The sequence below is a fragment of the Triticum urartu genome, chromosome 7A, assembly GCF_056163025.1.
Source record: "Triticum urartu cultivar PI428250 chromosome 7A, HENAU_Tu73, whole genome shotgun sequence".
NCBI lineage: Eukaryota > Viridiplantae > Streptophyta > Magnoliopsida > Poales > Poaceae > Triticum > Triticum urartu.
The window spans coordinates 687,233,178-687,254,201 of record NC_141879.1 but is presented as its reverse complement, the minus strand read 5'-3'; the positions used below and the strand labels follow the sequence as shown (position 1 = coordinate 687,254,201).

The window sequence follows — 21,024 nt, the reverse complement described above, 5'->3', positions numbered from 1 at the left end:
CTCCATGCTGTGCCGGCGGTGCTGGATTTAGTCCACATCCACACACCTTAGCCGCCACTAATCCTCACACAATGCTGCCCATATGGACATGGTAAAATACCCTCTCTTGAGCTTGCCGGTGAACACCAGATGCAGTAGCATCCAATCAAATCTCGGCAACTTGACCGAAAGTCCACTATACCAGCTACACCTTGCGTGTACTTGTCATTTCTCCAAATCTTTTGGTTGCCCCATTGGTCATAGCTGTCTCTCTCGGTCCATGAACTGCTTACCATCATGCCATGGCAAGAATACTAGTCAACTGGTACACACTAGTCGTCACGTCGCTATAAGTAGCAGAGCTCACACTTGGTGTTGTACCTATCTTTCTATCACCAATTCTCAGAAATGGCCGGCGGCGAGGGGGCTGCGGCAGTGATGTGCACCCCGGCGTTCGTGGGGCGGGTGCTGCGCAGCCGGTGGTACGTGGTGTTCGCGTCCATGGTGGTGATGGCGGCGTCCGGGTCGACCTACATCTTCGCGCTCTACTCCAAGGAGCTCCGGTCCGTGCTGGGGTACAACCAGCAGACGCTCAACACGCTCGGCTTCTTCAAGGACCTGGGCACCAACGTCGGCGTCGTCTCCGGCCTGGTGCAGCAGGTGGCGCCCACCTGGGCCGTGCTCCTCATCGGCGCCGGCATGAATTTGGCGGGGTACCTCATGGTGTACCTAGCGCTGACTGAGCGCACGGCGGCGCCGCCCGTCTGGCTCATGTGCATCTACATGTGCGTCGGCGCCAACGCGCTCACCTTCTCCAACACCGGCGCGCTCGTCGCCTGCGTCAAGAACTTCCCCGAGAGCCGCGGCATCGTCATCGGCCTGCTCAAGGGCTTCGTCGGCCTCAGCGGCGCCATCTACACGCAGCTCTACCTCGCCATCTACGGCGACGACGCCAAGTCCCTCGTCCTCCTCATCGCATGGCTCCCCGCCGCCGTCTACATCTTCTTCGTCCACACCATCCGCGTCCTGCCCTACCGGCGACGCGCCGAGGGCGACGAGCCCAACAGCAAGCCCTTCTTCTGCTTCCTCTACATCTCCATCGCGCTCGCCACCTACCTCCTCGTCATGATCGTGGTGCAGAAGCAGGTGCCCAGCTTCTCCCACGCCGCCTACGCCGTCGGCGCCACCGTGCTCCTCCTCATCCTCTTCCTCCCCCTCGGCGTCGTCATCAAGGAGGAGTACGCCGCCGTCTCCCAGCTCGAGGAGTCTCTCCAGCAGCCGCCGGCCATCGCCGTCGAGGAACCAGCTGCAGCAAGCACGAAGAAAGAGGACGACGAGCCGTCGTGTGGTATGAAGGGCTGCCTCACCAACATGTTCAAGCCGCCGGCGCTGGGGGAGGACTACACCATCATGCAGGCGCTGGTGAGCGTGGAGATGCTGGTGCTCTTCGTCGTGTCGGTGTTCGGCATCGGCGGCACGCTCACGGCCATCGACAACATGGCGCAGATCGGCCAGTCGCTGGGCTACCCGCACAAGAGCATCAACACCTTCGTCTCCCTCATCAGCATCTGGAACTACGCCGGCCGAGTTGGCGCCGGCTACATGTCTGAGTTCTTCGTTGCCCGGTACAGGTTCCCGCGGCCGCTGGCACTCACGGCCGTGCTCCTCTTCTCCTGCGTCGGCCACCTCCTGATCGCCTTCGGCGTGCCGCAGTCCCTCTACGCCGCGTCGGTGATACTTGGTTTCTGCTTCGGCGCGCAGTGGCCGCTGCTCTTCTCCATCATCTCCGAGGTCTTCGGCCTCAAGTACTACTCCACGCTCTTCAACTTCGGCTCCGCAGCCAGTCCCATCGGCGCCTACGTGCTCAACGTGCGCATCGCCGGCCGCATGTACGACGCCGAGGCCGCCAGGCAGCACGGCGGGCACGCCGCCGCCGTCGGCGACAAGATCTGCAAGGGGGTGATGTGCTTCAAGCACGCGTTCCTCATCATCACGGGGGTCACGCTCGCCGGCGCGCTCGTCTCGCTCGTGCTCGTGTGGAGGACCAGAAACTTCTACAAGGGTGACATCTATGCCAAGTTCAAGGTGGCGCCCGTCGTCGCAGTCGCCGATTATCAAGGAGGGGAGACGGTGGAGGGCACCGTCGTTACAGAGGAGGACGAGGCAAAGAAGCAGGGGAAGAACAAGAAACTGCAGGAGGTCAACAATGACGAGTTCAAGTGATAACTAACTAATTTCGTTCGATTAAAACAATAGTACTTAGTTTAGAGAAGATGTGGATGAACCTGTACTGTTTCTGATGTTACTCTCTGTCAAATTAATGTGGTAATACGGTTTCCAACTTTCCACGGCAAAGACTCTTCTTAGTATGGTACGACCAGGCATGCATGTGACTGCAAATAATTCTAGCAAAGATCGTGACAGGATCATCATGAAGATCGGTGCACGGGATGGGGTGTGACAGCACTCCAAAATGATTTCAAAATATCTTTTCTTGGCGCATTGATTTTTTTCCACAACTTCTACGAAGCGCTCAAAACATTTATACGTTGGGTGTGGCTAGGTCACCAAGTCTAAGTAAAGTGGTATAGTATGTAAAAAGAAAAAAGAAAAAATGAAAAGCATTTTTGCACGAATCTCCATGCAAAATCAAAGAAAGATACTATTGACTGAGACATAACGAAGTCTAGGTCGACTGAGACATAGCAAAATTGTTATTCGTTTGTTTGCCATAAAAATATTTTTTATTATTTTTAGGTTTTATAGCTAAGAAACATGTCATCCCTAGCTTGAGGTATCCCGCGCATGGTTTTCAATTTCAGTTTCAGCAAAATTTCACCAATCAAAATCACTGAAATTCACTAAATTTCAGTTATTTCAATTTGCATTTCAGCCAAATGACCGAAATATTCACTTGAATTCAATTGAAAATTTGAAAATTTGAAAAAATATATTGAAAAAATATTTGAATTCTTGTGTTGTACTGAAATTGCTGAAATATTTTGGCTGAAACATAATATTTCAGTGTCTACTGAAATTCAGTGAATTTCGCTGAAATCTCACTGAAAGTGAAAACCATGATCCCGAGTGCAAGAGGGCTCTGGTGCTTGTTGTTGCTTGCAGTTGCCGTCTCCTCGGCACCTGCACCACTGTCGGATATGGTTTCTTTGGAGGTTGCATCGATGGTGTTAGCTTCCACACCGCCACTTAGCCTTGTGCTCAACCTTGACCGAGAGATGCAGATGCACATGTATGGGTAGGCATGTAGTTTCCTGGTGAATCCTATATACTATTTACTTAATCCTCACTATTTCTATATGAGGTGTATTTCTAATATCTTAACATGCACACGTGTCATATCATGAAAGGGCAACCACATGTGAAAAATATATTATTGATTGATCCCAAGCAAAAATTCCACCTCACCACACATGTCACATCATCAAAGGTGCACTACATGCATTTGAGAAGTTTTCATTATATTCTTATATTTAATAATCATTTTGAGCTATACAAAATCAAATACTCAGCTATACAAAATCAAATACTATATCTAATATGTACTTTTTTAGTTCATATAATATCAATTCGAATATTCATTTTTCATACAATCAAATTTCTCGAAATATATTGCAACTGATTCCGTTGCAACGCACAGCGCATCATCTAGTCTCCATGTTATGTGTTCTCTACATCGAGCAGCATTATGAGACAACCAACCAGAACGCACATCAGACACGGTGGAAAGTTGACGGACTTGTTGACAACAGTGATTATACCCTCTTATGTGAAGGGTATGTTTTTCTTCACCATTGATTCAATTAAGAGGGATGTACTGAAGTGGAACCCGAAAAACAAAGGTCATGATGGTCAAATAAGTTTCTTATGCTCGACGAGTACTGGCCTAAATAATACTACAACCGTGTGATTAAACTGCAAGAGCATGGATACCATCAATTATTGAGCAAACAGGAACTGAGATTTCCAACGATATTGGGGATAGAATACTGAGGTAGAACGAGCGCTTGGGAGGTATGATTATATGTTTGGTTTATCATAGTTTAATGCTCCGTGCCTTACATGATGTATTTTATGTATGTCCAGCCACTTGATTCTCGTTGACTTGGGAATGTGATGTGCCTAATCTTGATTGGCGGCACGACGAGACGACTTCATTTTGTAGGAGTTTCTGTAGTTGTACGATGGTGTCTTGTCCGATGAGCAAACGATGAAACACATCAAGTATGACAGCTACGTGATGATACACATATAAATTTATCAGTCAGATATTAGCGTAAGTTATAGGTAGAACATTTTTATTCACCCACAAAATGTACCTTTTCTATTCAGCTGGCAAGTGTGTGGCTGGCTAGTGTCTTCACATGGCACATGTATTTAAATCCAGACCGCGGCTAAGCTACATTATTATTCAGATTTGATGGCTGCTAGCAAGTTTATTGCTTAGCTCTAGATCACCCCTTCAGAAAAAAAAAGATCCCCGACTATCACCGTGAGCTGTGAGATACAACATTTAATCATGAACTTAGCCATAATTAACTTAGACCGTGTCATGAGCGGGCAATATCTTCACCATTTATTATTTTTCTGATTGAAATTCTTATTGAAAGTACATACACTTAGAAGGCATTAAGTTTTCTTAATTTTTGTTTATTATATTTGTATCACATAAGAATCATTATTATAACTGTTGTATTTTCTCTCCATAAAAAATCAAACATAATCCAAGAGAATTGATTAGAACTTTGACAAGCACGCCAAGCCCAAAAATATATTGCAATATAATAATGTTTAAAAGTTTAAATATAGTACATCTTCTGATTTAGAGAAGTGTTGCATTAAGTCAAAAAACTTCTACTGATGGTGAAAACTGAAAAGTATAGTCCTATAATATGTGTAAGGAGTGTGATAACTACCAAAATTTATGTTTATAAGCAACAAATCCGAACGGTTTTCAGATTCCCTCGATGTGTTCGTGAGCTCCTCCTTTCCTTTTTCTTAATGTGGCTGCCGTGGTCCAAGGAAAAGCAATGCATGTATGTGTACCTCCAAAAGTAAGTGCATGCATGTAAGACAAATTTGATGAGCTGATGTCATCAAAGATTCTTTCGAAAATCAAAATTCAAAATGTTTGGTAGCTCAAATCATCGCTCTGATTGAAAATCCATTTCCATGTAAAAAATTCATCGCGACGAGATCATCGAAACGAAATCCCATGTTGGTATGCTTCCACGACTTTTTCTTCAGGTAAAAAGTTACCACGCGCGTGCTACACAAGTTATCATGTGGGTTGTGCATAAATTATTATGCTGTTTACACATAAATTACCGAGCACAAAAATAGTTCCTCCAATCTTCTCTTCACATGTACATGTGTGCATGCATTAGAGGGGGAAAAGTTGATGTCATTCTAAATTCTCCATATTTTGAAACTTTAAAATATTTTATAGCTCAAACCGTCAATCCATCAAAAAATTGTTTTCACATAAAAACTCCATCTCTGTGAGGCCTACGAAACTAGATACGATTTTGATATATTCTGACAACCTTTTTTTTCTACAAATAAATACCAGGCATGAGCTAAGTAAATTATCAGCTTGGATGTGCGTATATTATCATGTTATTTATACATGAGTTATGTGGTACGTTTTCAACAACTTTCTTTAGAATAAAGTTACTGTGGTGTTTGTGCGTGAATTACCACGCTTGTGGTCCATATATTACCACACTATTTACACACAAGTTATCGAGAATATGTTTTTAGACAACTTCCTTCCCCGAGGTCAAAGTTACCACGCTTTCGCAAGGCAAATCGAGCGGACGGCAGAGCTTGGCAAGTGAGTGCCCACGCAATTACATGCCCCTGCGAATGTCCTATCAAGTGAAGTTGCAATTGTGTGTGCAAGAAACTTATGTGGCTTAATCCATTTTTTGGGTAGGATTACATGGGACCTGTATATGCATTCCGTGTCAAAATTCCTGTGTCAGAAGTAGTCAAATGGGTATCTTACGCTCGAGCTGCACGTTGGAAGGAATTATCTAGGGGCCATTGACAGCTATAACCAAGCTAGCCAGAAGCAATTAACTAAATACTACTACCATAAAGACATGCGAACTGCAAGCATGGATATGATCAATTATTGAGCAACTGGAATTGAGATCTCCGAAGACATTTGGGGGTAGAGTACCCAGACACAACGAATGCTTGGAGATACGATTAGGTTTGGTTTATTCTAATTTAATGCTCCGTGCCTCGCATGATGGATTTTCCGTGCAGCCACTTGATTCTAGTTGATGAATTGGAAAGGTGGTGTGCCTTTTTTAAGCGATAGCAGTGCCCGACTTTAAATTGATAAAGTCAAGAGAGATCAAAAATAGTCTTATAAACCAAAGATAACAGACATAACACCGAGCTAGATAAAACAATTTCTATAGCTCAAAAGCAAAGATCACAAGGCATCCAACACACTATAGTTTGAAGCTAAGGAGCCTTGTATAAATGCCAATCTGATGATCAATGAATGACACAAGTTCATTAGTCCGACTACATCCCGTTCTCCATTCAACACTTACAATCCACCACCGACAATTCAGAGGGTTGTAGAAATCAGATCTTCCCGCATAACGAGTCATTGGTAATATTTGTTTTTGTGTGTTGACACATATTTATAGATTTACCACTCGGAGGTAGGTCTTATTTATTTTAGAGCTTGCATAGGGTTCCAGAAATTTTTTGCCTACTCAACACAGGGCCTACCACCGAAGAAGAAGACTCCTTGGCTTCATGGTGTGTGATATTTGATGGGTCGTGGTTGGTAGACTATCGAGGCTTGCAATGGGAATTGCCTGGTGCTACACACCTGATGTGCGCTCCATCTGGTTAGCGCGAATAACCCAAATAGCAACCGACAATATTTGTTTTAAGATTGCTCACCACATACACCATGTGGTCAGCAATCCTGAATATGAAATACAAGATACAACTTTGCCCGCCAAAAAAAATGATACTACTATATGACACCATGAGCTTGCTTTTGGAAACATCCTAGTAAGAACACCCACCACACCCTGTTAATCTATGAGTTGCTTTAATTAGTTAATGCGGCCCAAAGCCAAAGTGGCTACCAAGTTGCATTCCACGTTATCATTGTTTTTGGCGGGAAAGTTATATTTCACATTGTACAGTAGGTTTCTGTTTGGTTTACTCGCAGTCTCAATCACCGCACCAACGTCTAGTGCTTGGCAGCGACTGTAGAAAATCACTACAAATGTATCATTTGCTACGCAGCTTCCACAGATTCTGTTGCAGTACCCTGCTTCCTCTGTTCCTCACAATCTTATTACTCCAGCACCCAGCTCTCAGCTGAAGGCAGTAAACCGTAAAGATGACAAGCATGCAGAAGCCGGGCGTGGACGAGCAGCCGCTGCTCGGACCCGCGGAGCGGGACGAGCATGCGGCGGCGGCGGCGGAGGCGAAGCGACTGCTGCAGCTGGCCGGGCCGCTGGTGGCGAGCGGCATCCTCCGGTGCGCGCTGCAGCTGGTGTCGGTGATGTTCGTGGGCCACCTCGGCGAGCTGCCCCTCGCCGGCGCCTCGCTCGCCACGTCCCTCGCCAACGTGACCGGCTTCAGCTTGCTGGTGGGCATGGCGAGCGCGCTGGACACTCTGTGCGGGCAGGCGTTCGGCGCGCGGCGGTACGGCCTCCTCGGCGTCTACAAGCAGCGGGCGATGCTGGTGCTGGCGCTCGCCTGCGTCCCCGTCGCCCTCGTCTGGGCCAGCACCGCCCGGATCCTCCTGCTCCTCGGCCAGGACCCGACCATCGCCGCCGAGGCCGGCGCCTACGCGCGGTGGCTCATCCCGGCCCTCGTCCCGTACGTCCCCCTCGTGTGCCACATCCGGTTCTTGCAGACGCAGAGCATCGTCGTGCCGGTCATGGTCAGCTCCGCCGTCACCTCGCTCAGCCACATCCTTGTTTGCTGGGCGCTGGTGTATAAGGCGGGCATGGGCAGCAAAGGCGCGGCGCTGGCCACCGCCGTCTCCTACTCCACGAACCTGGCCATGTTGTCCCTGTACACGAGGCTGTCCGGCGCCTGCAAGAGGACGTGGACTGGGTTCTCCATGGAGGCCTTCAAGGAGCTTCGCCAGTTCGCCGAGCTCGCCGTCCCCTCGGCCATGATGGTTTGGTGAGACAAAACCCTCAATAATTCTTCTTAATCGTTGGATGCTAGCATACCTAATTCTTCTTAATGTGCAGCTTGGAATGGTGGTCGTTTGAGCTGCTTGTGCTGCTCTCTGGCCTGCTGCCTAATCCTAAGCTTGAAACCTCAGTATTATCGATATGGTGATCAAACCAAGAGACCTTTTTATAATCCACAATTCACCAATTTTTTTTGCCTTCCCCTACTTCTCTGAGTATTGCATTACTGAATTGTGCAGTCTTAATACCGGCGCTCTCATGTTCATGGTGCCATCGGGTCTCTGCGCAGCCGTAAGGTGCAGTGAAACTTTCAAACAAAAATGCTTAGTGCTGCATATGTATATGCTGATGGGTGTCTGTCTCTGCTTTTTCCTTCATTTGCAATACAGCACGCGCGTTTCCAACGAACTCGGCGCCGGCAGGCCTCAGGCAGCGAGGCTGGCAACCAGAGTGGTCGTGTGCATGGCCCTGCTTGCAGGCTCCGTGATCTCCATCACCATGATTTTGCTACGCAAATCCTGGGGTTACATGTACAGCAACGAGGAGGAAGTCGTCACATACATTGCCAGGATGATCCCTGTCCTGGCCATATCTTTCTTCATAGATGGAATCCACACATCTCTTTCAGGTACATAGATGAAATTCCCCACATTGTCACAGATTTACAACAATATCAAACATAGACACATAGTGACATGATCTTTGTCTGAACATCACAAACAGGTGTGCTCTATGGATGTGGTGAGCAGAAGATCGGCGCACGTGTCAACCTCGCCGCGTTCTACTTGGCGGGCATCCCCTTGGCCGTGTTGCTTGCATTCGTCCTGCATTTGAACGGGATGGTACGTACTATGTCAGAATGAACTTAACATTGTGCCGGGAAACTACATGAATATGCCTGAAAGAACGAAATTGTTGTGGCTCCGAACCAATAGGGGCTTTGGCTCGGCATCGTCTGCGGCAGCCTCATCAAGCTTGTGTTGCTCGTGTGGATCGTACTTTCTATAAACTGGGAGAATGGGGTAATAGCTTGCAATTTGCGCAGCACCATAGAATTTTCCTTTGGACAGCAATGCGTGACCCCTCTTTATTTGGTTTCAGTCAACTAAGGCAAAAGACATGGTGTTAGGAACTTCTCTTCCGTTTGCATGAAGATCCTTCGGCTGATTGTTATGTGTATAGACAGGCCAATTTGCTTCGAGGAGTGGGTAGAAAATGTGAATATTGTGGGCTAAGATTATAGTGTCACCAGCATCACTTGATATTGTCAATTATTTTTCTCCTGTTTTTTGAGAGAGTGAGATTGTTAATAATTTTGTAAGAAATTGTTTATTTCCTATTGACTATTTCTGTCATGCGGAATATATGCTTAATATATACTTTGCATTTAGCATAGTTGGAGATGTAGAGCGTATTTTGTTGAGGAATCACACAATGTCACTGTAAGGAACACAGGAAGTTGCCGCTGATAGCACTAGTATATCTCTGAATCTGAATGAAGTAGCTGATACAGGGAGGAAATATTCGGAGAAGGGAGGCAGGGGAAGGAGAGGGAGCAGGTGAGAGGGAGGATAACCTTCTGAGAAGTAAATTTGAGCAGCTGCTCCTCAGAAATAGAGTTGCCAATAAGTTAACAACCCCTAGAAAGAGGTCAATCAAAAGGACCCGAATATCTAGCTAACGTCAGATTTTTAGGCATGGCAAATCGAACGTTTTTCATCGCAATTTGTGGTCTTCGAGGATGACAAGTTTAGTTCACGGGCATGACAAATCTGCCTCAGCTCATTTTTTTGACAGAAAATTGCCGTGCTTGTATACTAAATTTGTCATCCTCGCGCCAATATAAATTGTCATGAAAAACATTTGTTTTCCCATGTCTAAAACATTTAGGTCAGACATTTCCGAAAGAATAGGGATTGTAAGTTCGATCACAAAATTGCACAGGGAATGAGCACTTTAGACAACAAACTTGGAAGTATAAGACAACAGCCAACGTTTTACATAACACTCTTGGTACACCATTTTTCCACCGCCCAAGTTTTCTGACAGAAGGGCTCCTTCGCCCGGTTCATTCATTGCCTAACTTACATCATATATATATATATATTTGTAACGCTACTGTCCTCAGGACACCCTCCAGCTCGAAAAAATGATACAAGCCTGTAACTATTCCTTTCTATCTCCAATTCATGCATCAGCAGAACACCTGCTAGTTCACCTAAAAAAGCACCGCAAATGTCAGGTTTCAAAAGGGGAAATGATTGATTGCAAGCAGATATAACATTTGCAGATCCTGATGTGCCTGTGGCGAATGAGATTTACCTTTGAAACATCTCGCTGCCGTTCATTCACTACGCAGATACAACAGCCTGTCACACAGCAGAAGGTTTTAGAACAGCTGGAGCGTGATCTTGAGCCTAGTCTGCTTCCACTTTGGCAGCTTGGCAAAAGCCTCCTTCGTCATCCCGAATTTCTCCCTGAACTCCGCCGAAGACAGGTACATCTGCAAGGTGCCAATGCAGCCGTGTTAATTAGACTGTCAGGTATGGAGGAGGCGTAGATGATATGGGCGTCATGAGAACAGTAGGATACCTCGCGCCTGGCTTGATCAATGGCTGTGGCAGGATCGGTGGAAGATGTCCTCAGGTGATCATAAGGGTACTCAGGAAGCCCTTCCACGCCTTCCGGTTGACCCTCCTTTGCATCTTCCTGTTTCGCTGGAGTTACAGTCTGCCCATCCTCCACAGCAGGGGTGGTCTCCTTGGCATTTGCCTCTGGTTCAGGTTTGCTTGCTTCAGGTTGGTGTTTGTTTACAGCACGACCTGCTTTGGACAATGATAAGTTCATAGCAGATAAGATGTTTGCAAGGTAGTAAAATGTATTCCTTGCCGAGAATGCTAGCATACCTTTCCTTGACTTCGGTATCAGATTTCGCCTAGGCTGCTCGAACAAAGCGGAGATTGCAGCGATTGATTCAGACCTCTGGTGTGACTTCACAGGTTCAGGGGAAGTCCTTGGAGTCGTCCTTGGAGACGGCTTTGTAGCAACAGGTGGAGTTGACAGATTTCGGGCATTTGGGTTCTCAAAGTTGGCAGCCAATGCAGTGAATGATGGCGACCTTCCTCTAACTCTTACATGGTCAGGACTGGAAGACGTAGTTCTCCTGTGAGGTTTATCAGGTACAATGCATCTTCCAGTGTGTGATGATGATGTCGGTCTTCTTTTAGTCTTCTGCCAATTACATAACCAAAAGTTCAGCTTTATGAGAAGGAATGCATATGCCACCTGGTAATGCCATTTGGGCATCTCATATGTTCATACATGATACAGTGTTCAACAAATGCTCAAAATTTACGTCTGATGGTAGTAGCATTTTTATCCTGGCATCTATGTGGTATTGGCTTAAAATATACTACTAGCAAAAACATAGACAATCAGCCAATGGCATCACGAGGTTATTTCAGTTAGTCATGACTAATGAGTACCACCAATATACAAACATTCCTATTACTAATGTTCCAATGAAGAGTGCTGCAATAACTTGGGAGAAATATACAGAGAGAAAATTTAGGAGATTCAAAAGGAAATCAAAAGCTACAGAAGTCTTACATCTCTTATTGGTTTTACTCCATTCTTCACTATAGACAGCCTCCGTTCAAATGAGTTACCATGCATCTGAGTCATTTATAAGACAAAACACATGAGGTTAGCTTCTGAAGTTTACACGATAGAAAAAACATATGAACCCACAAGGAAAAATGCTTACAGCTGATTTTGCAGAGTCCCAAGTGAAGAAGAACCTTGTGAAAAATTGGGGCTCACTTCCTTCAGTGATAACATAAAGTGGCATTTCTTGTGACAAGTTTTCCATTAGAATGTCAAGTTCAATAAATTTCTGGCGGAAATGGAAGCTTCGTGAATCCAGCGTAAACTAAAACAAACTTTCTATATACACTGAGAAATCATGATATTCTCACATACCTCTCCAATGCTCAAAGCACGTGCTCGTATATTTGTGTCCACATGTTGTCCAACCCATATAAAGAGACATGAATGACAGTCCAAAATATATATGTCCTCTGTCATCATATCATCTTGTGTAAAATTGAATACCTCTCTAGCCTGCAACATCAGCAGACCACCATTAATTTCTCATCATGTTTTCTTATCTTCATAATAATAAGTATAAACTTTAGAATTGCTCACCTTAAGCACCCCTTCATTACCCCAATGTATGCCACAGAAAATATTAATTCAAAAGGAGAAAACGAGTAAGTACAGTACGTCGATAACCGTCTAAGAGAAATGAATGGATACGAGAAATGTTATGAACTTTTTTTACCTTTTGAAAAGGTACAAGAGAACAAACGAGAGTCACTTTCTTGATCTCTCGCAATCTTCTGCCTTGGGTACTCACACTTGCTTCCAAGTAACTTCCAAAATTGATCAGATTCTGATCCTTCCTTGAGCAATCTTGACTGGAGATTTGGCTGTGGATGAGCAGAATGGAAAGGGTCAGTGTTATGACATACATGATATATGTTTGATGCCAGTCGTGCACAGCAATTGGATGTGTTACAGCTAAATAAACTATGGTATAGAAGATGTGCTCTAATTATAATCTTGCCACAAAACTTCAGCCAAAAAAAAAAACCTCCCAGAAAGTTTAGGTAAATCTGACCCTTCCGGTCAGTGCCAGCAACCCAACCGCTGCGGTAGCACTACTCACCGGTGCGTTCACATGCCGCAAAGGGCACCAGGTTCTCTGACGAGGATGTTGGGTAGGTCAGTGCCATGGTTGGTCAAATGTTTTGAAACATCAGAACGAATACATGGCGCAGTTCTTTTGCCCAATTCTCCCAGAATCTTGAGAATCGGACCTCCCCTAAGATTCTCCCAAATCTTAAACTCATACCTTTTTGACAACCCTAGCAAGTTAAGATCTAAATAGCTATGATTGTCAAAAAATATGGCTTCAAGATTCTGGAAGAATCGACCAAAAGAACTGGGACACAGTGTGTTGGAGAGGTGCGTTCCACAAGCAGTTTCAAATTTAATTTCACTTGGGAGCTATGAAAAAACATAGTTCAGCAACCAAAAAAGTGAAACGTATAAAAATGGGAGATTACTGAAATTGATGCTGTGTTTTTCCATAGCTCGCGTGTGAAATTTAATTTAATTTTGAAATGTTACAATGTTTGTGAAACATGTTACAGTGTATATTTGACAGAATTTTTGAAACATCAGAATGATATTTTCCAATTGATTTTCACATGTTTCCACCAAAACTTGGTTTCCACTGGATATTCTCTCGGCTGTGCCTCGGGGACTACATTAGTGGAAGGGTGGCCCACCCACAGCTGCACGGAGCATTTACATGTTGCAAGGATCAGGGTCAGGGCCAGGGCCCGTGGCGTTTAGGTCGGGTAGGATAAGGAATGCTCGCTGGCACTGAACTTATACACATAGGGTCAACCGTCCAAGTCACCAGCGAGGATGGGCACCTCATCAGCACCATTGACGATGGTGCTAAGTAGTGCTAGGGTTGTGCTGCCTCAATGCCAGGGCGGCCAGCACTGACCTAAAAGGGTCAGATTTGGCTAAAGTTTCGGGAAGGGGTTATTTTTGGCTGAGGTGTCGTGGCAAGTTCAGAATTGTCAATTTTAACCAGAAAGCAATAAAATATAAATCATCTCCACAACATGGTTCAGGTTCTTATAGTGACTAAGTGTCCATAACATTTTATAAAAATGAAAACTAGATAAGATTGGGAAATAGAAACACATACAGATAAATTAAATATCATATTAAGTCAGTCAGTGTGATGTGGCAGCATAGCAGCTCATTTGAATGATCAAACACATTTGCACGACATGATCGTAGTCATACCTTGAGCACATCTAGCTGCCTCTCGGCAAGCCCGTGGTCCATTGAGGAGCTTAGGTTCCCAACCCAAGTAAATAGTGTGTCTCCATCATGTAGTATGTAACAATAAGAAGAGTTCAGCGATGGTGTTGCCTGGTAAGAAGTACAATATCAAATTTAAAACATCTGGCATAAATAGGAGCTAAGATAAAATGGACTTAATATCATGAGCACAATGCCATGTCCAGTGAAGATAGACTGAAACCGAATGTACCGTGTCAACTTGAATCGCTTGCATATTTTCCGGTCCTGAACCTTGAACCCGGAAAAGTGCAACACCGTTGTCCGAATATGTATCATCCTCAGTGCCATTTTCTGAGACATATTTTTTGTATCCAGTACTAGCACCACCCTGCATTATTGAGATTTTTTCACAATGTAAGGGTGCATATATTGTCAGAGTAAAATGATACATTTGGCAGTGAAGCTTAACAGAAGAGTTAGTAAAAGGCAGACCTTGAATATAACCAAATTCTGAAATATAGTAAAGAACTCCATGGACTCCTTTCCTTCATAAAGGCGAACCTGTGATAACCAGAGCTTTTTTAGGTTGAAATAATCAAGCATGCTTTTACGATTTTTTCAGCCGCAGACAAAGTTGATTATTTTACCAGAACTGCCTGGAATTTTAGTGAATCAACCATCGCATGAGCAAGGGAAGTGGCTGCACTCCTCTCCTCCTGTCGTCACAAAAAAAACACATGATTAGTTAATTATTCTCGAGCTTGAGAGCTTTCAAGTATGTCTAGAAATGTGGCCCACTCATATTCTAATTAATCCAAAGTTTTTCTCCATAAGAGAAAAGGTATGCTCGATATATTCGCACTTACCACAACACAAAGGCATCTTGAAATATTGTATATAGTACATGTTAGTACAGCATGAAGAAAAAAATATCCAAATTGTAAAGGAAGGCAGTGATTGCTGTCATGAATCTCAGAGAGAAACAAATCCGGGGAGGCAAGAGAACTTGCAGTTTACTAACTCCCATTAACCAGTAATCTATCTAGTACATTTTCATGATCTTATACGTTACTTTTGTCTCAGAAACTTACACTCAAAAGATAGCACATGTTAAATAGTTACCTCAATACTCTTCTGGCCAAACCAAGTACCGATAAGACAATTCTCGCCATCACCACCACGGTAGCTATATTGGAAGATATAGCAATCTCCACTGTAGAACTTGCATTGTTCGTAGAACGAAAGGAACGTCTTTTCACAATCATTTACACGCCAAACCTGACAAGTGTTTTCCCACAACAGTTCAACAAGTGTTTTCTCACCACCGCTCAACAAGCAATAATGCAGCAGCTATAACTGCGAAGTATGTGATTGGTCTTGTTGCAAATATTTAGCAAGAAAGGAAATTGGACTGACCTGTAAGTTTCCTGTGCAGTCAATGTGAGCTTGAGACTCTTCCTTCAAAGGAGCAGCTTCTGCCACACCCCTAACATTAAATCCTTGGCGCTTCAGAAGGGCTACAAAAAATTATTTATATATCAATAATTTTAATAGTGTTAGAAAAATAAAAAATATATAATCCATGATTAATAAGAAAAAGTAATCCATGATATCGATTCTAACCTGCAACTTTTCCTCTGCTTTCAACTGACACAACTGTCTCAACTTTCTTGGGCCATTTACTGAACTTCGACCGGAATATAACCGTCTCAAATCCTTCCATGAGATGAATGATGTGAGATCTTGGCCGATTTCCTTCACGGAGTAACTCCTACATAAGTGAGAATACGAGCACCATCATGGAAAAGTTAATACTTGCCACTGCAAAAATAAAATTATTAATCTGGGCCTAACAAAAGCTTTAGGTGGCCACGTTTCCATAAGCAATTATATGGTTCATCACCATAGTGATGCATGCCGTGTCTAACTTAATATCTCTGGGATCCACCTGTCGTAGGATTTTTTCCCCTAACGATAGTTAAGTTGTGGAAACCAATTAAACCGCCTTTGAACCAGAAACTCTCAATCATATATGCCACTCCATCAATCTAAGCTGCTAAATTATCACCAACCATAAAAATTATTCAGTCCAGAGAGCAGAAACAAGAAGATGTTACCTCAGCGGCCAGTCCTGCTTGTTTCCTATCTTCAAGTACTGTTTCTCTACCCATCCAGACATAAAGTTCAGATCCACAGTCCAGAAAGTAGCATTTTGTTGAATCTAGCAGCTCTCTTGTTAGATCTTCACAATCCAAGGGAAATGTTTGGCCCTCATTTACACTGAAAATATAAAGAAAAATGATATTGATTAGTAGGGGAAAACAGATATGCAACCTAACCACAGATTTAGGAGTGCATTTACTGTAGAAAGAATTGAAATCCCCTATGATATGTTTCCTGTAATATATTACCAGAGCAGCTTTGAAGGGAAATCATTATCTTTTCCATCGAGCTCAGAAAATGTCCTTTTTGGCAGAGGAGCAAATCCACCAAAGAGACCCCAAAACTCACCAGCATCAGCGTCTGCCATCAACTTTCCATCATCTGTTGAAAGAGTAAATTATAATTCTGGAAAAAAGGACTTTGTCCAATTTAGACCTTTTGTTCAAACATGAACTTACCAACCATAGCCACATCGCATTTTCCTTCATGGTTAGCATCTTTGAGGTATTGCACAACCTCCAGGGCTTTAGCCCTCTCTTGAATACTCGAATTCAATCCATTGAATTGGAATATCTTTGACTTAGTATCCAAGATAAGTATGTCATCATGGTTCAGTGATGCCCGTGCAAAAGGAACCTGTTATGGGGAAGAGCAACACGGCATGTTAGTTTGGTAGCTATCACAGAAAATGGCAGTGACAAAATACAAGCAGGAAATTTTTACAGGGGAAGCAGATTTTTTTTCACCTCTTTAACCTGGACCGTGTGTTTTCCTTTGCAGACAAATAATCGTGCCACATACTCCCGCTCATTGACTACAGCCTGCCTAAAACCAGATGCAGCTCCACCTTCCACTGGTATGATACAAGGTTTAAAGTATGAAAGAAATCTTTCAGTCTCGTTTCCTTGTACTTCACGGTATTGTACAGCACGTCCACCAAGAGCAGCATCCAGTTCCACAGTCTTGATTGCAGCTATACCAGCTTCATCCTATTTATTAATTAAACTAAAACAAGTGAATTTGCCATTTCATTAACTAGGATATCTGCAACTAGCATGAGAGATTGAAATGTAATAGCAAACCTGACTGGTATCTTTCCCAAGCCAATAATGGATCTCTTGACAAAAAGAACCATTTTTGAGGGCGGACGTCTGTTCCAATGATAAAGTAATTAATAATCTCAATATGACAAATCAATACAAACAACTGCATTCTCACTACTATTACAAACAGAGTAATTAATTCCTAAAGAGGTGGCATATCTCCAATACGCTGACGATATTATCATCATCATTATTACATCACATAAAAAAGATGTGAAACAATCAAACATGTTAGAAAATAATAACTGCATCCAGTATAAGATTGCTTCATTATGGTAAGAAAGGAGGCAGGATAATTCAATATTCAGTGAGGTTGAGATCAAATACAATCTTAGGAATGAAATTAGTTACATTGTTGACAAACATATAGATCTCTAGACCAATTTCTCTTACATAATTAATCACAGAACTTAGGCACATCTACACAATACAGAAAGGGTAGAGTACCTTTAATATTATATAAGAATCTCCTGTGAAAAATTTCCCATGTGATTCCCTGGGAACAGGAACAGCCTGCAACTTTTCGATTCGCCATATCTCCAGTCCACTAAGGGTTGTTAAGGATGACTATCCACGGATAAGTTAACAAATATTATACAAAGCAATGTAATTGTATACCAATTGCAGCATCATGCTCGCTAGTGTATTAACTAAATGTGATATTTTCTCAAGACTTCCAGCCATCAAATGTGTAGCTGACCTATGTGTACTACAAATTTCCTATTGAATACACATCATTAATTTAAAACAGCACCGCATAACAGTAATGAGAAATAAAAATATATGACATAGACCAATATAGGAAAAATAAGTCAAAATTATTATGTAATTCAGTGACCAAATTAGCAATTGAAGGATACTCCTTTTGGCCTGCCCCTTTGAAGACAGGATCCACTTCCCTTATTGAGATCACCATAGTACCCCTAGATTTTGACTAGTCTAAAGTCTCTTTTGCTTCGATACAGAAGAGAAGGCGTGTACTGCAATAAAAAAATTCATAAGTAGAAATTCCATATGCAGCAGCGAAAGCTTTAAAATAATCTTGAACAAGAATATTCACAAACAGTACAAATTACTTTTCACATACATATTTAGCTAGCAAAAACTCAAAAGCATAAAATGCTTCCTACTCAAACAGCTCACTGAGAGCAGCATGATACCAAAACCTTGAGAGCTTGCCCATAACAGCGGCAGCAGTCCAGAAGACTTATTTTCGATACAGTCGAAGGTTTAGCTATTACAAAACAGATCCAATGTCAACCATCTTGGAGTATACACCAAGAGTTGCTCATATCCAATTGAGCATGTAGTGCAATACAAACCTAAGATTTGCGATGACCAGTTAAATTAATCGATTTCCAATCACTAGCTAATTTACTGAACTTGAGACAATAAAGAGAAGATCTGGACACATGTCTGGTATTCAATAAAGCTGCGCCCAATCTGAAACCGCCCACACCCGCCGGTGGAAACGAGATGCAGGTATGCACACCTGGACTCTGTATATGGACATGTTTAAAAATCCACTCGCTGTCAAGTCATTAGCGCCTAAAATTTGAGGTTCTAGGTTCTGAACATCCTTAAGATGAATCCACAAGTCCACAACAGAGGCAAAATTTGATCAACCAAATGGTACGAAGTCAAAGCACACATCATACACTAAGATTTATCTAATCGGTAAATAAATACAAACTTAGGTAAATGTTAGTGTAGGCCTGGGTGATTAATCTAGACAATACGTGTTGGTTTTCCTGCCAAAGCAGCATCGCTCGTCTGTTCTGATTGTCTCTCAGTTCTCAGCTTGTGGAGCCAACCTGTGCAGCAAGGGCACGGAGCAGAGCGAGGGTGAGGCTGAGCAGCGGTGGCGGCGGTGGCGTGGGAGAGCGCGAGGCAGTGGATGGCGAGGACGAGGAGTCTTCCTGACGGTCGCCTCATCTCTGGACGGACGGTGGTTGGGTTCGCATCCATTCCGCCAGCCCCTGTTCACGGAGCACCATGATATGTCATATGTGACCCGCGCGGGCAGGCTTGGCGGCCGATCGGATCTGGGCTGCCGGAGCGCGGACGGGGGCCGCCGCGCTGGGGTGCTAGTGCCGCTGTGACCCGTGATTTGGCATGCGCGGGCGCCGAGGCTGCCGGGATCTGGGCGGGGCGTTCGGAAGGCAGCCATGCGCGGCGAGCAGGGGAATGGCCCGCTTGGAGTGGGAATGACAGCGGCGGCGCAATGGGCAACGGCGACGAGAGAGCACACACGAACGCAATCTAGGGCGGGGCGGGGCGGGGCGAGGTGCGGACACCGGCGGCAACTTGGGTGACGGCGGTGGGTGCAGCGGGCGGCGTCGGCCAGCGGAGAGGGAGGGACACAGGAAGGAAATCGATCTCTTTTCTTTCTTGGATCGCCACAGGCCCACAGCGCCAGAGAGTCGTGGTATCCGGCCCAAATACGATAAACTACTACGACTTTACTTTTTTATTCTCTTCGTACTTAGATTTTCTGCAGTATGCCTGAATTCAGGACCGGACGCCGTCAGGACCGGAGCGAGACAGCAGTTGCAGACAAAAATCGACTTCATGCAGCCACTTCAGGCAGACAAGATTGTCTCAAAAAAAAAAACTTCAGGCAGACAAGAATTACCCCTCAAAAAGAAAAGAAAAAGGGCAGACAAGAATTGAATCGAGTTCCCGCTGCTACACAGATCCAACTCACGGAACAGTTTCTCTGCTAGGCCTGACACCCAGCTTACACTCGACGACGACACCGACGCCATGAATCAGGTTGGAGCCAACGTCTCCAGACAAGAACTGAATCGACTTCCCGCTGCATAGATCCAACTCACGGAAAGAAAAACAACGACGGAAACTCTAGCTACAAACGCCGCCTCCGCCAGACAGATCACGACGGGCACCGGAGGAGAAACGAAGCGGAAACCAAAATCCTAGAAAAACTTGGACAGACGACGGACGGTCAAAACGGCCGGCCGTTCCTCGGCGAATTGATACCGGCGCCCCAGATCCGATCCTCGGCAACTCACGTCGTCGGCCCCGAGCCGCCCGTCGCACCTTCGGCCCCAACGAATCTCTGTCGCACTCCCGATTCCCGTCGAAGCAAAGACGATTAGCGAGGAGACACGGGGAGGATTCGTTTCGGTCCATACCTTGGGGTCGGGGTCGAATCGCGGCCGGCCGGTTGCTGTCGCCGCCGCCTGCCGGCTGGAGTTAGCACGGGGGAAACTGACGCGGGTTTACCCGGCTAGCCCGTCCGTGCCACGCGCCGGCTGCACGGGTAGACTGGGAGGCGAGCCGGCGGCCGACTGCGGAGGAGGAGGGATGGGGGGCGGAGGAGCACGACGACGAGACGAGACGGGATGCGACGGGAGGGAGGTGCAGGCTGGAGGCAGTCTGTGGGTGGCGGAATTCTTCGGGGGGTCGGCGCTACATATATCCGCGGGACAAAAAGACAAAGGTGCAGCTGCGCCGGCCCTTACCTTGTCCTGGCCGTAGATGATGGATCGGACAGTGTAGGAAGCACCGGTAGGAAAGGGGCGGGGCTAGGGTTGAAAGGGCCAAAACTAGGCAGGTGCCTGGAATTTGAAAAGGGGGAGGGCGGGGTGGTGTATTTGGTCCAAAAGTTTTTTCCTTTTTGCAAAATAATAATTCTTGTATTACTCAAAGATTAG

The 21,024-nt window shown here is 44.8% G+C and overlaps 3 protein-coding genes across 4 annotated transcripts; 2 read left to right on the top strand and 1 right to left on the bottom strand.

Annotated features, from left to right (window-relative positions):
* The first annotated feature begins 346 nt into the window (after window positions 1-346).
* On the top strand, window positions 347-2,325 carry LOC125523527 (protein NUCLEAR FUSION DEFECTIVE 4). Its single transcript, XM_048688553.2, has one exon. The coding sequence runs from the start codon at window positions 388-390 to the stop codon at window positions 2,200-2,202; it is 1,815 nt and encodes a 604-aa protein (XP_048544510.2). The 5' UTR covers window positions 347-387; the 3' UTR covers window positions 2,203-2,325.
* A 4,921-nt stretch (window positions 2,326-7,246) lies between these two features.
* Window positions 7,247-9,440, top strand: LOC125522693 (protein DETOXIFICATION 16-like). Its single transcript, XM_048687731.2, has 6 exons — window positions 7,247-8,178; window positions 8,250-8,336; window positions 8,432-8,488; window positions 8,582-8,820; window positions 8,916-9,034; window positions 9,128-9,440. The coding sequence occupies exons 1-6, from the start codon at window positions 7,382-7,384 to the stop codon at window positions 9,299-9,301; spliced, it is 1,473 nt and encodes a 490-aa protein (XP_048543688.2). The 5' UTR covers window positions 7,247-7,381; the 3' UTR covers window positions 9,302-9,440.
* Window positions 9,441-10,148: 708 nt separating this feature from the next.
* On the bottom strand, window positions 10,149-20,743 carry LOC125521704 (villin-3-like). 2 transcript variants are annotated; one of them, XM_048686761.2, is made up of 24 exons: window positions 20,503-20,743; window positions 18,208-18,327; window positions 17,795-17,894; window positions 17,327-17,395; window positions 16,991-17,233; window positions 16,703-16,880; window positions 16,493-16,625; window positions 16,199-16,361; window positions 15,705-15,852; window positions 15,498-15,598; window positions 15,204-15,359; window positions 14,729-14,797; window positions 14,574-14,642; window positions 14,332-14,469; window positions 14,082-14,210; window positions 12,535-12,682; window positions 12,399-12,409; window positions 12,174-12,314; window positions 11,959-12,087; window positions 11,802-11,867; window positions 11,099-11,423; window positions 10,785-11,014; window positions 10,515-10,695; window positions 10,150-10,410 (listed from the first exon to the last, which is right to left on the bottom strand). In XM_048686761.2, exons 2-23 carry the CDS (start codon window positions 18,261-18,263, stop codon window positions 10,582-10,584), a joined length of 2,916 nt encoding a protein of 971 aa, XP_048542718.2. In that variant the 5' UTR covers window positions 18,264-18,327; window positions 20,503-20,743; the 3' UTR covers window positions 10,150-10,410; window positions 10,515-10,581. The 2 variants fall into 2 exon arrangements, with proteins under 2 accessions (XP_087392112.1, XP_048542718.2); XM_087535986.1 differs by lacking the exon at window positions 20,503-20,743 and having other exon boundaries at window positions 10,149-10,410; window positions 18,208-18,278.
* Window positions 20,744-21,024: the final 281 nt, after the last annotated feature.